This window comes from Capra hircus (genome assembly GCF_001704415.2).
Source record: "Capra hircus breed San Clemente chromosome X unlocalized genomic scaffold, ASM170441v1, whole genome shotgun sequence".
Taxonomy (NCBI): Eukaryota; Metazoa; Chordata; class Mammalia; order Artiodactyla; family Bovidae; genus Capra; species Capra hircus.
This window is the reverse complement of record NW_017189517.1, coordinates 17,509,353-17,522,350: the sequence shown is the minus strand read 5'-3', so window position 1 is coordinate 17,522,350 and position 12,998 is coordinate 17,509,353. Positions and strand designations below refer to the sequence as shown.

Genomic DNA, 12,998 nt, shown 5'->3' with positions numbered 1-12,998 from the left:
CAGACACCTCTCTGGGTTATCATTTTCTCCTGGAAGTTGGCCTAGTAACTCTTTACTCTTTTGTGAATTCTAGTAATATTCAACAAAATTTTAAATATATTTTGTCTAGATTTTCTAGTTCTTATCAGAAGAGAATAGTAAAAATTACTTAGGTCACAATCACTAGAAACAGAGCTTCACTTTTCCACTTTTATATGCATACTTGACAAAGTATCTCTTACCTAACTCCTGAAGAATATAAGGCTTTAGAAATATTGCACACAGGGGATTCCATTGCACCTAATATGATAAGGTAATATTTTATTTCACTATTGTTTTCTAATCCCCCAGTTTTATAATTATAATTATTATATAGTCAATGCTTCCTTGCCATCTCTCTAGGCTAGTGGGTAGTTTATTAATCCCCATCTATTGAGGTTGCAGTTTTTCAAGGGTTGTCCTTGCTTTCTGCAGAAGTTTCCGCTCCAACTCCCTATCTTAAATGGGCCAAAGACCTCATCTCTTTTCCTTTTGTGGACAGATACCCAAGCCCCTAGTCATTACTGGATATAATAACCCCTCTAGGCTGCCAGAGGGTTGACTTACATGCTTATATGTTTGTATGTTAGTATCTTCTTTGCATTGGCATTTGAGAATTTCTCTTTCTCGTGAGCTAAGACAGGCAATTTTAAAAATTATTATGTTATATTTAACATTTCTAAAGGTTTATGTTGAGGTGGTTTAAGGATAGCCTAGTCTGCCATTTTGCTGATGCTATTCATCCAGTCCTACTACTTTTCAGGAAATCATCAGAATAATGATACTCGTCTGTGTCTAAAATTTATAGTTGTATAAAGCGATGTATGCAAAATGTTTGCCTCTAATTGCTTCAGTCAGCTCTGGTTTGATTGCCTTTGACCTATTTAGTTCCCTAATCTTAGAAAGGCCCTTTCATTTCAGCTTTTAGTGTCTTGAGGGAAGCCATTAAGGGGAATATAATTACAATATCAAGTTCACTACAAGAACTAAATTTTATTTTTTTATTTTTTTTTAATTTTTATTTTTGCTTTATTTTACTTTACAATACTGTATTGGTTTTGCCATACATTGACATGAATCCACCACGGGTGTACATACGTTCCCAAACATGAACCCCCCTCCCACCTCCCTCCCCATAACAAAAAATTCAGATTATCAATCAGAGATTCAGAATCAAGATATACAATGTTGGCACTAATTCAACATTAACCTACTTGAGCTACCATTTTTTAGGATAAGTCCCCCTTTTTTTGGTATTTTCTCGGTCCTGGAATTTTTTCTCAATCTGGTGATCCCACACACAATTTTCTATTCACTCTTCCACCCAGTCCAACCTGGCTTTACAACTACTACTTTATCAACACAGCTCTTCCTAAAGTTGCCACCGATTTCCATATTGGTAAATCTAATGGGTACTTCTCTGCCCATTGACCTCTCAGCAATATTTTACATGTAACTGAAACCTCTAGGTGGCATTTTGGGCACTCCAAGGAGCTCCAGTTCTTTATGTCTCAGCTCAGAAAGAATTCGGTGAGAGGCAAAGTGGTATCTAAGGAGTAATTTATTAGTCTAGGACCCTTGTGAGGCTTGCAAGTAGGTGAACAAGAGGGTGCCTCGCCCTGACAACTTAGTGGGCCACAGTTTTATAGTCAAAAGAAAAATGGAGGGGGAAGACTACCTTCTTCCTCATTCTTGAACAGACATCACACTTCCATCATCAGTTTCTCCTCCGTGTTTGGTGAGGGAGTATTCTTGTCCCTACATAGTCAAGCCAGGACTATCATGGTGCTACGGAAATGAGCAGAAAGGCGGTAAGTTAAGCTTAAAATGGTAAATCACCTCAGGTTTTAGTAAATGTCACCTTTTCCTTATATTTTTGTTTTTAGTGCATGCAGAGGAACATGTCTTCTAGAAATCATTGACTTACTGAGTTCACTAGGCAGGATGTGGGTCTCACGCCACCATTGTTTTATTGTTTGGGGGCATGTCACATGCTTCTGAGCATAGTTTTATTGTTAAACAAGCCTGGTTGGTTTTGTGGTTTAGCAAACCTACTTTCTTGAGTGATCATTAAGTTTATGGAGTTAAATTAATAGGGTCTCCTATACTTTTTTCTTTACTTACAATCCCCTAGTGGGGTTAACTACTTAATTACCTGCTTTATCCCCTTACTCTATCCCCATCATAACTACCCCCTTTTTCTTAAAATATTGTCCTCTTTTGGCTTTAGCTGCTTCCCTGGTGGCTCAGCAGTAAAGAACTCACCTGCAGTGCAGGGAATGTGAGTTCAATCTCTGGGTCGGGAAGATCCACTGAAGAAGGAACTGGCCACCCACTCCAGTATTCTTGCCTGGGAAATCCCATGGACAGAGAAGCCTGGTGGGCTACAGTCCATGGAGTTGCAGGAATTGGACATGAGTTAGTAACTACATCACCACTACCACACCACAATCTACTGAACTTCCTCCTATCACTCAATATCCTCTCCTTCCCAGTCTGCTTTGATAGTTCCTCTTTTTCTCTTTTATCTTTAAATAATGGAACTCCAAAGAACTCATTGCTTAGAGGATATCATGATGTCTCAAGCCTAAATGCTGCTGCTGCTAAGTCACTTCAGTCGTGTCCGACTCTGTGCGACCAAATAGACAGCAGCCCACCAGGCTCCCCCGTCCCTGGGATTCTCCAGGCAAGAACACTGGAGTGGGTTGCCATTTCCTTCTCCAATGCAAGAAAGTGAAAAGTGAAAGTGAAGTCGCTCAGTCATGTCCGACCTTCAGCGACCCCATGGACTGTAGCCTTCCAGGCTCCTCCGTCCATGGGATTTTCCAGGCAAGCGTACTGGAGTGGGGTGCCATTGCCTTCTCCAGCCTAAATGCTAAATACCACCTATTTGCTAATGGTTGCCAGTTTCACATCTCTTGCTTGGTCCTATCAAATTCATATATCTTACTGCTTAATTGATATTTTCATTTGGCTATCTCTATGTCATCTCAAAGTTAATTTGTTTGATCTTTCATCTTTTCCCATTTTGTTAGTGGCAGCATTATCCACCCCTTTGTTTATGCCAAGACTTGTATGTTTTCCTTTTTCTTCATTTCCTATATCCACTCTTAAGGAATTTATATTGGTTCTACCTCCAAGATATATCTCAAATTGCCCAATGACCCTGTCATGTATAAATATTATTACTTCCATTGTATAGTTACACAAGCAGAGATTAAGAAAACATGTTACTGTTTGCCTAACTGTACACAGATTTTATGCAGAAGAATTCTTTTTCCAAGACCATTGCTCTTTCTATCATACCTTGACCCTCAAAGAATACTTGCAAATGAATTAGTGAATATATGGATCCAGATAGTAATAAAACTCACTTGGATTCCAGAATATTCTCTTTTTCATTCACCCCAAACCTATGGCATCCTTTTGACAGGCTTTTATCTCCTTTCTGCCCCTCCAGCAAGGGCGTTTCATCAAGAAACAGTCTAACCAAACTTGTATTTTGGCTTTCTACTGTCATGATTTTATTAGTATTCAGTGTGCCTCAAAAAATAAGTCAATGAGACAGAAGAGAGAAACTGGACAGAACTGGTACTACATATTGATTACATTGGCTAAATATTGAATGACATTTTGAGATAAGAAGATGTATAGTAATCAAGAGTCATTCTAAATACTTAAAATAAATGCAGATATTGTTAGTATGATCAGGGAAACCAATTGATTACCATTATTTGCAGCTTTACCTCTTGTGTATTATGAATTGTATTAGAAAGTTATCACCTTTCTGATTGTAAAACCTGTCTTCCCGAATGAAGTCAGGATACTATTTTACTATGTGTGTTTTCCCCAGTGATTTCTTTTTTGTTGTTGTTTTCGTTTTTTTTCTATTTTTAATTTAAATTTATTTATTTTAATTGGAGGCTAATTACTTTGCAATATTGTATTGGCTTTGCCATACATCAACATGAATCCGCCCCGGGTGTACACGGGTTCCCCATCCTGAACCCCCCTCCCACCTCCCTCCCTGTACCATCCCTCTGGGTCATCCCAGTGATTTCTTATAGCATCACAAAAGTCTCTGCAACAAAATTTCTGTGGTCCTAATGAATTTTTAGTGAAAACCACTTGACATTTGTTTGCCACTGACTTCATTTCTGAGCCTTCAATGCTATTTTCATTTTTTAGACTCCTCAAAAGCAATATGATTTAGAGTTTATTTTATACATAGAGACATAATTACCTTTTTTAATAGAATTCTTTGTACATTCACTCACATGCTAGAAGTCTTTGTGACCTTTTGAATGTAGGTATAGACTGAGATTTTGGTCATTGTAATGTGTTTTTGAAAGAGTAGACTTCGGTTGTAATAAAATATGTAAATATATCTTCTTTAAATTCCCCGCAGAGCTGTGTACCATGGAGTGTGGTAGCCACGGAGTCTGTTCAAGGGGAATCTGCCAGTGTGAAGAAGGTTGGGTTGGACCAACGTGTGAAGAACGCTCCTGTCATTCTCACTGTGCTGAGCATGGCCAGTGCAAAGATGGAAAATGTGAGTGCAGCCCTGGATGGGAGGGCGACCACTGCACAATTGGTAAGTACTTGAAACAAAGTACGTTGGATTAACTGAGAAAGTAAAGCAGTCCAACAAATCAATCACCAGGGTTTTTGTAGACTTTGAAATGGGAGGAGAGAAGTAGGAGGGTTGGTCATAAGTTTGAAAGTTTCTTTAACTAGGAGGTTTCCTGTTTTGAGGATAACATTTTATTTACTTCTGTGCCATTTTCTTTTTCATTACTTTGGTATTCTTTGTATTTTCTGCTTTCAAGTGTTTTGAGTTACTCAAATGAAAGATGATACATTAGAATAGTGTCATTAGTTAATAAGAGAAGTGCTTTTATTGTAAAGGTAGCATTCATTGGCCATTTTTCCTTTTGAAAAGTATGAATTGTTTCAGTTGAAAGTACTTAGATTGCCTCTAAGTCCCATTTCATTAAATGGGACTACTTTATCAGCAGCCATTCAATAGCATTAAGGACTATTTTAATGCATAAGGCAGACACTCCTGACCTACCATCAAAAGAACATCTGTGTTGAATTGTTTATTGGGTAGTATAGATACTTTGTAACAAAGCACCCAGGCTGTCTCATCCCTCATCACCAATTTCACAAATTTTTAGGATATTGCCTAGGAGAACAGTCTGTGGGTATGAAAAAGTCTATGTCATAGTTAATGCATCACATGGTCTTCACACCATAAAAAACACTAATTAATGTTTCAATTATAAAATACTTAATTTAAAAAAAAATAGCCCTTGACACATACATGTATCTGCCACGAAGGTTTCCCGTGTTTAGAGAGGGACAAGTACAATTCCCATTGTTCAGCTAAGGAAAGTGGGTCACACAATGTTCCAGTGTCATTCTACGAATACACAGAAAATTCATACAGGGCAACAGCAAGCGTGAGCCTCAGGATACCCAGTTCATTGTTTGTGAGCTCTTTTTCCCCACTAGACTATACTAGAGCTTTCATTTCTAGATAAAAGTATTTTGTTATAATGGTTGGAACATTCCAAAATAATGTATAATATATATAACATAATTTTAATAAACTGTTAAACTACTAAAATTACAGTAAGTCTTGTTCTATGACTATGGAAAATATTTAAAATTCATTAAAAAGGTGGTGAGGGGTGAGATTCAGATGCAGCTTAAGTAATTACATTCCTGCACTAGAGTAAGTTTATTGCCTTCACATAGGAGGATTCAAATATTGCGATGATTACCAAAGTGGCTACTCCAGAACCCCCTTCTAAAGATACTAGTAATAAGAAGTTCAAGCTAGTGCTCTCTCATGAAAGTTACTACTGAAATATAAAAATGCAGTTCTTATACTTTGAATGAAATGTGACACTTTTTTAGGAAGCCTAATAGAGTTCCTTGCAGAAAAGCCATTAATATCTTTCCCAGAGAAAATATTATTCACAAACTACGCAGGCCAGTGTACCAACTTTTGAGCTGCAGGCATTTCAGTATTCACAGTTTTCTCTTCTCCTCCCAGGCAACAGATGGTAAACCATTAGTACTTGTTGTATAGCTTTGGTTTCCCAGAAATTCATTCCATCACTCTTTTCTCCCCTTTTAGCTCACTACTTAGATGCTGTCCGAGGTAAGCTTGTTCTCTCTAGTTTTATAAGAGAAAATTATTTTAAACAGAATATGCATGTGGGAAAGAAATTGTTGGTGGGTTTTGGTGGTGGTGGTGGTGTTACTGTTTTTAATTTTGGCAATCTTAAGTGTAATATTGCCAGGCTCATGCTATAATAGACTTAAAAGTAATTTGCTTTTCCAATATCAATGCGTTGTATTTTTTTGCCATAGAGTTTAATAGATCATTAAGCAGTTTTAAGAATTATTTTTCTTGGTCTTTATGTTGAGTTGTGTGTGTGTGTGTCTGTTTATATTGACAGAGAAGTAATTATTAAATAAACTAGGTTTAGGTAGACAGCTAAACTTTTTATTTAACATAACAATATAGCTTTATGTCCATGTATCCTTTCAAGGGCAGAATTATTCCCCTGTTAGTACCTCATCATCCATCCCCCCAGGGATCTGCATTTGATAGAGACTACAAGAGTTTTTCTGTCAGATACCCTGGTGCCTTTCATTACTTCAGCCTCAGAAGGTTGAAAATGTCCCATTCAAATTATTCCTAGTTTCTCTTTTTCCTTTGTATGTGCCTGTGACTGGAACTAGATAAATCTCTTTCTTGATCTTATACATGTTCATCCTATACTATTTTGTGATGAACATATACATATATATAATCTTTTCATATTTTTTAACAGCCATCTGTCATTTTTTTTCTTCCTCTGTTGTTGATAGTTGCTAGAAAAACCATTTGTAAGAAATACTGGGTTGCTTCTACAGATTAAAAACAGCATTCTTTTGCTTTTTATACTTTTGGAATTTTCTTTCAAACAGAGAAAATGAAAAGAGCATTCATTGAACTATCTAGATCTTGTCCTGCATTGCTACTGGGGAAATTTCCAGAAGCAATATGCCTTTATTTCTCTCTCTGTTCATCTGCCCAGTGAGCACTTGGGACATGCAGAGTTGTCCTTGGGGATAGCCTATCTCTGAACCACTGGTAAAGAGAGTAGGTCATCCCTGAGAAACTAAATGTCTAAACAGAGAGTGTCATCAGCGTTTGTGGTTAGGGTTACTAATGGACAGAAGTCATTTAAGCATAAAAATTTCCTCTTGACTATATTTATTCAGTTATCCCTAGAATTCTGAAAGTCTAAATTTGGCATGCGTGAATTCCACCAACATTTGTTGAGCACTGACAACAGGTATACTATTGTGCTAGTTTCTGAGAGAAATACCAGATAAGTAAAAAAAAAAAATCAATCCTTAGCTCTCAGATCAATAATAATCTCGATGAGAAAAGCTGAAATGATGTAAAGCAAGTGCAGCATATTTCTAAGGCACCATATAGGCAATTAATGGTATGACCTGAATTGTATACCAACATACCTAAGTCCTGAAGCAACACATCACTAGGGAAAAATCAGCACAGAGTGGCAGTAGTTAGAAGTGTCTCTTCCTAGAGATGGCTGTCTTATCCCTTTTTTCGCATAACTGGATACAATATCATCCATCCAGTTTTGATTGAAATGAGGAGATACCTTTTTTGAAAAGAAACAAAACGCATTTCTTGTCCCTATCATAGTTTTCATCCTATCTGAATCAGAAGTTGGGAATTGGGGTTTGCATTAATAATGTTTAATTGGCTCTCTAAGGAAAAGCACAGCAGAGTAAGGGATAACAAGTTCCCTGGGAAAGTGGTATAAGCAAGCAAGCCCCTCTTCCATTTATTTAACACCTCACCTCAACATCTCACCAGATGATTCAGTTTTTCCCTATGGGCAGATACATCATCGTTGGCCAGTCCCATTCTGATGTCTCTGAATTTGTTGCTCACTGCTATCTTTTCAGATGGCTGCCCAGGGCTCTGCTTTGGAAATGGGCGATGTACCCTGGATCAAAATGGTTGGCACTGTGTGTGTCAGGTGGGTTGGAGTGGGACAGGCTGCAATGTTGTCATGGAAATGCTTTGTGGAGATAGCTTGGACAATGATGGAGGTGAGTCATTTATTAAATGTTCATATAAGGAAGAAATATCCCAGCCTCTAGCACAGTGATGACCAATCTGGCCAAAAGGGGAAGTTAGGAATCCTTGGTTTAAACAATATAAGGTCATACTATGTTTTGAATTTCAATTCATTGAATATTTACTGTAATCAGGCAATACTCCAAACTCTTTGTATGTATTATATGCCATTTCATGTTCACAATAACGCTATAAGGTATAGGTAATATTTTCCCTATTAAATGGAAAGACTAATGCTTGGAGTGAAAATGGTAAGTGACTTTTCCAAGATCACACAGCTCAAAAGTGCCAGAACCAAGGTTCCAATTCAAGGCTATATGACTTCAGTTTCTCTTTTCTTAATTGTTACAACCATGCCAGCTCCCATACCTATGGCATTATATTATGCTATATAAAATCCATGTGCCAACGTCTAAACTGTCAGATGCTGATATAGCTTGCACTACACACACTGTGAGGTAGTTATCTTTATTCTTAGTTATTTAGGGCTCCCTCTTGTGTCTTTACCTTTTAGTAGCACTTTATATCTTTCAAAGGACATGGCATCAAGACAATTCACAGTAGAAATTTTATATTTAATTCAAGAGCTGCACATGTTTTAAAAAGCCATATGTGGCTCTGAGGCCTCAGGGTAACCACTTCTATTTTAGTCTAGCAAACAAAGTCATCTAATACATTGTACAATCAGCCTCAAAACAACCCAGATCACTTCTGAATGAGCCTAAAACAATAAATCCTCTTACTTTCTAATCAAGAAAACATGAAATTGACAGGAAAAAATTATTTCTAATTTATGTATATTAACTTAAAATGAAGTAGGTTATTAAATTTAACTCCTCAAGGTTTCTACTTGTGCCTAGACAATTACATACCTTGTCATTTGAGCATGCAGGGCTTAAAACAATAAGGTTACAATCATCATTTAAGCACAAAATTAGGCATAAAAGTGTCCTCTTTTATTGTTCTAGCTAACAGTNCCAAGTACTGCATTTCAGACTCTTTTGTTAACCATGATGGCTACTCCATTTCTTCTAAGGGATTCATGCCCACAGTAGTAGATATAATGGTCATCTGAGTTAAATTCACCCATTCCAGTCCATTTTAGTTCGCTGATTCCTAGAATGTCGACATTCACTCTTGCCATATTCCTATTTGACCACTTCCAATTTTCCTTGATTCATGGACCTGACATTCCAGGTTCCTATGCAATATTGCTCTTTACAGCATCGGACTTTGCTTCTATCACCAGTCACATCCACAACTGGGTATTGTTTTTGCTTTGGCTCCATCCCTTCATTCTTTCTGGAGTTATTTCTCCACTGATCTCCAGTAGCATATTGGGCACCTACTGACCTGCAGAGTTCCCCTTTCAGTATCCTATCATTTTGCCTTTTCATACTGTTCATGGGGTTCTCAAGGCAAGAATACTGAAGTGGTTTGCCATTCCCTTCTCCAGCAGACCACATTCTGTCAGATCTCTCCACCATGATCCTCCCATCTTGGGTGGCCCCACACAGCATGGCTTAGTTTCATTGAGTTAGACAAGGTTGTGGTCCATGTGATCAGATTGGCTAGTTTTCTGTGATTATGGTTTCAGGGAGTCTGCCCTCTCACAACACATACTGTCTTACTTGGGTTTCTCTTACCTTGGATGTGTGGTATCTCTTCACGACTGCTCCAGCAAAGCGCAGCTGCTACTCCTTACCTTGGATGAGGGGTAGCTCCTCTCAGCTACCACCCCTGACCTTGGACATGGGGTAGCTCCTCTTGGCTGCTCCTGTGCCGAGACTCTACACATGAACATCACCAGATGGTCAACACCAAAACTGATTATATTCTTTGCAGCCAAAGATGGAGAAGCTCTATACAGTCAGCAAAAACAAGACCAGGAGCTGACTGTGGCTCAGATCATGAACTCCTTATTGCCAAATTCAGACTCAAATTGAAGAAAGTGGGGAAAACCACTAGACCATTCAGGTCTGACCTAAATCAAATCCCTTATGATTATAGAGTGGAAGTGAGAAATAGATTTAAGGGACTAGATCTGATAGACAGAGTGCCTGATGAACTATGGATGTAGGTTCATGACATTATACAGGAGACAGGGATCAAGACCATCCCCATGGAAAAGAAATGCAAAAAAGCAAAATGGCTGTCTGAGGAGGCCTTACAAATAGCTGTGAAAAGAAGAGAAGTGAAAAGCAAAGGAGAAAAGGAAAGATATAAGCATCTGAATGCAGAGTTCCAAAGAATAGCAAGAAGAGATAAGAAAGCCTTCCTCAGCGATCAATGCAAAGAAATAGAGGAAAAGAACAGAATGGGAAAGACTAGAGATTTCTTCAAGAAAATTAGAGATACCGAGGGAACATTTCATGCAAAGATGGGCTCGATAAAGGACAGAAATGGTATGGACCTAACAGAAGCAGAAGATATTAAGTAGAGGTGGTAAGAATATACAGAAGTACTGTAGAAAAAACAGCTTCACGACCAAGATAATCACGATGGTGTGATCACTCACCTAGAGCCAGACATCCTAGAATGTGAAGTCAAGTGGGCCTTAGAAAGCATCACTATGAACAAAGCTAGTGGAGGTGATGGAATTCCAGTTGAGCTATTTCAAATCCTGAAAGATGATGCTGTGAAAGTGCTACACTCAATATGCCAGCAAATTGAGAAAACTCAGCAGTGGCCACAGGACTGGAAAAGGTCAGTTTTCATTCCAATCCCAAAGAAAGGCAATGCCAAAGAATGCTCAGACTACCGCACAATTGCACTCATCTCACATGCTAGTAAAGTAATGCTCAAAATTCTCCAAGCCAGGCTTCAGCAGTACGTGAACCACAAACTTCCAGATGTTCAGCTGGTTTTAGAAAAAGGCAGAGGAACCAGAGATCAAATTGCCAACATCCGCTGGATCATGGAAAAAGCAAGAGAGTTCCAGAAAAACATCTATTTCTGCTTTATTGACTATGGCAAAGCCTTTGACTGTGTGGATCACAAGAAACTGTGGAAAATTCTGAAAGAGATGGGAATACCAGACCACCTGACCTGCTCTTGAGAAATCTGTATGCAGGTCAGGAAGCAACAGTTAGAACTGGACATGGAACAACAGACTGGTTCCAAATAGGAAAAGGAGTATGTCAAGGCTGTATATTGTCAGCCTGCTTATTTAACTTCTATGCAGAGTACATCATGAGAAACGCTGGGCTGGAAGAAGCACAAGCTGGGGTCAAGATTGCCGGGAGAAATACCAATAACCTCAGATATGCAGATGACACCACCCTTATGGCAGAAAGTGAAGAGGAACTAAAAAGCCTCTTGATGAAAATGAAAGAGGAGAGTGAAAAAGTTGTCTTAAAGCTCAACATTCAGAAAACTAAGATCATGGCATCCGGTCCCATCACTCCATGGGAAATAGATGGGGAAACAGTGGAAACAGTGTCAGACTTTATTTTTTGGGCTCCAAAATCACTGCAGATGGTGACTGCAGCCATGAAATTAAAAGACGCTTACTCCCTGGAAGAAAAGTTATGACCAACCAAGATAACATATTGAAAAGCAGAGATATTACTTTACCAACAAAGGTCCATCTAGTCAAGGGTATGGTTTTTCCAGTGGTCGTGTATGGATGTGAGAGTTGGACTGTGAAGAAAGCTGAGCGCCAAAGAATTGATGCTTTTGAAGTGTGGTGTTGGAGAAGACTCTTGAGAGTCCCTTGGACTGCAAAGAGATCCAACCAGTCCATCCTTAAGGAGATCAGCCCTCCGTGTGCATTGGAAGGAATGATGCTGAAGCTGAAACTCCAGTGCTTTGGCCACCTCATGCGAAGAATTGACTCATTGGAAAAGACCCTGATGCTGGGAGGGATTAGGGGCAGGAGGAGAAGGGGGCGACAGAGGATGAGATGGCTGGATGGCATCACCGGCTGGATGGCATCGCTGACTCAATGGACGTGAGTTTGAGTGAACTCCAAGAGTTGCTGATGGACAGGGAGGCCTGGTGTGCTGCAATTCATGGGGTCACAAAGAGTTGTACACAACTGAGGGACTGAACTGAACTGAACTGAAGGGAAGTATTCATAGGTCTAGTTGGATAATTGGGAGTGACGAGCAGCACCTAGGATTATATAGCTTGCTGAATATCAACCTGGCTAGCAAAGTTTGTAAAGTCTACAACGAGGCTGTAATTAAACATATGCTTGAGGAAAGGACTTCCCTCGTGGCTCAGATGGTAAAGAATTTGCCTGCAATGCGGAAGACCTGGGTTTGATCCCTGGGTTGGGAACTTCCCCTGGAGAAGGGCATGGCAACCCACTCCAGTATTCTTACCTGGAGAATCCCTGTGGACAGAGGAGCCTGGTGGGCTACAGACCACCTTTGTGACCTGGTCGGTCACAAAGAGTCTGACACAGCTGGGCAACTAAGCATAGCAAAGCCTGCTTGAAGAAGACAATGTGGTTTCTCTGGGAGGAACTCAGAACAGATTCAAGTGCCCAAGTTCTTTTATAGGATGTATGAGGATATGGTCGATTCATTCATGTGTGCCTACTATGGTAACTTACAGCTTTCCAGAAGCATTCTTAAAATGAGAAATGACAAAACTAGAGACTACTTTATACTGAGCTATGTGGTGTTGGAGGCCCCTGCAGCCACTGCTCTAGGGAAGATGCAAAGGCTGGTATCAGAAATTTGTTCAAGGTCCACATCCTCCAAGGAAATGGGGAGCAAAATCCCATGGGGCTACAAAGAGAAAACTATTGGGGAGTAATGGAAGAGGTCTTCATTTGAGTATAGTTTCTTTA

General features: G+C 39.2%; 1 protein-coding gene across 1 annotated transcript in view; it reads left to right on the top strand.

The window, feature by feature from the left end:
* The window catches only part of TENM1 (teneurin transmembrane protein 1), a 986,510-nt gene that overhangs the window by 692,039 nt on the left and 281,473 nt on the right, over window positions 1–12,998 (top strand). Inside the window, exons 15-17 of the mRNA XM_018044162.1 lie at window positions 4,427–4,612; window positions 6,167–6,190; window positions 8,023–8,169. Of these exons, the coding sequence (XP_017899651.1) occupies window positions 4,427–4,612; window positions 6,167–6,190; window positions 8,023–8,169 (357 nt within the window). The remainder of the gene's footprint in view (window positions 1–4,426; window positions 4,613–6,166; window positions 6,191–8,022; window positions 8,170–12,998) is intronic.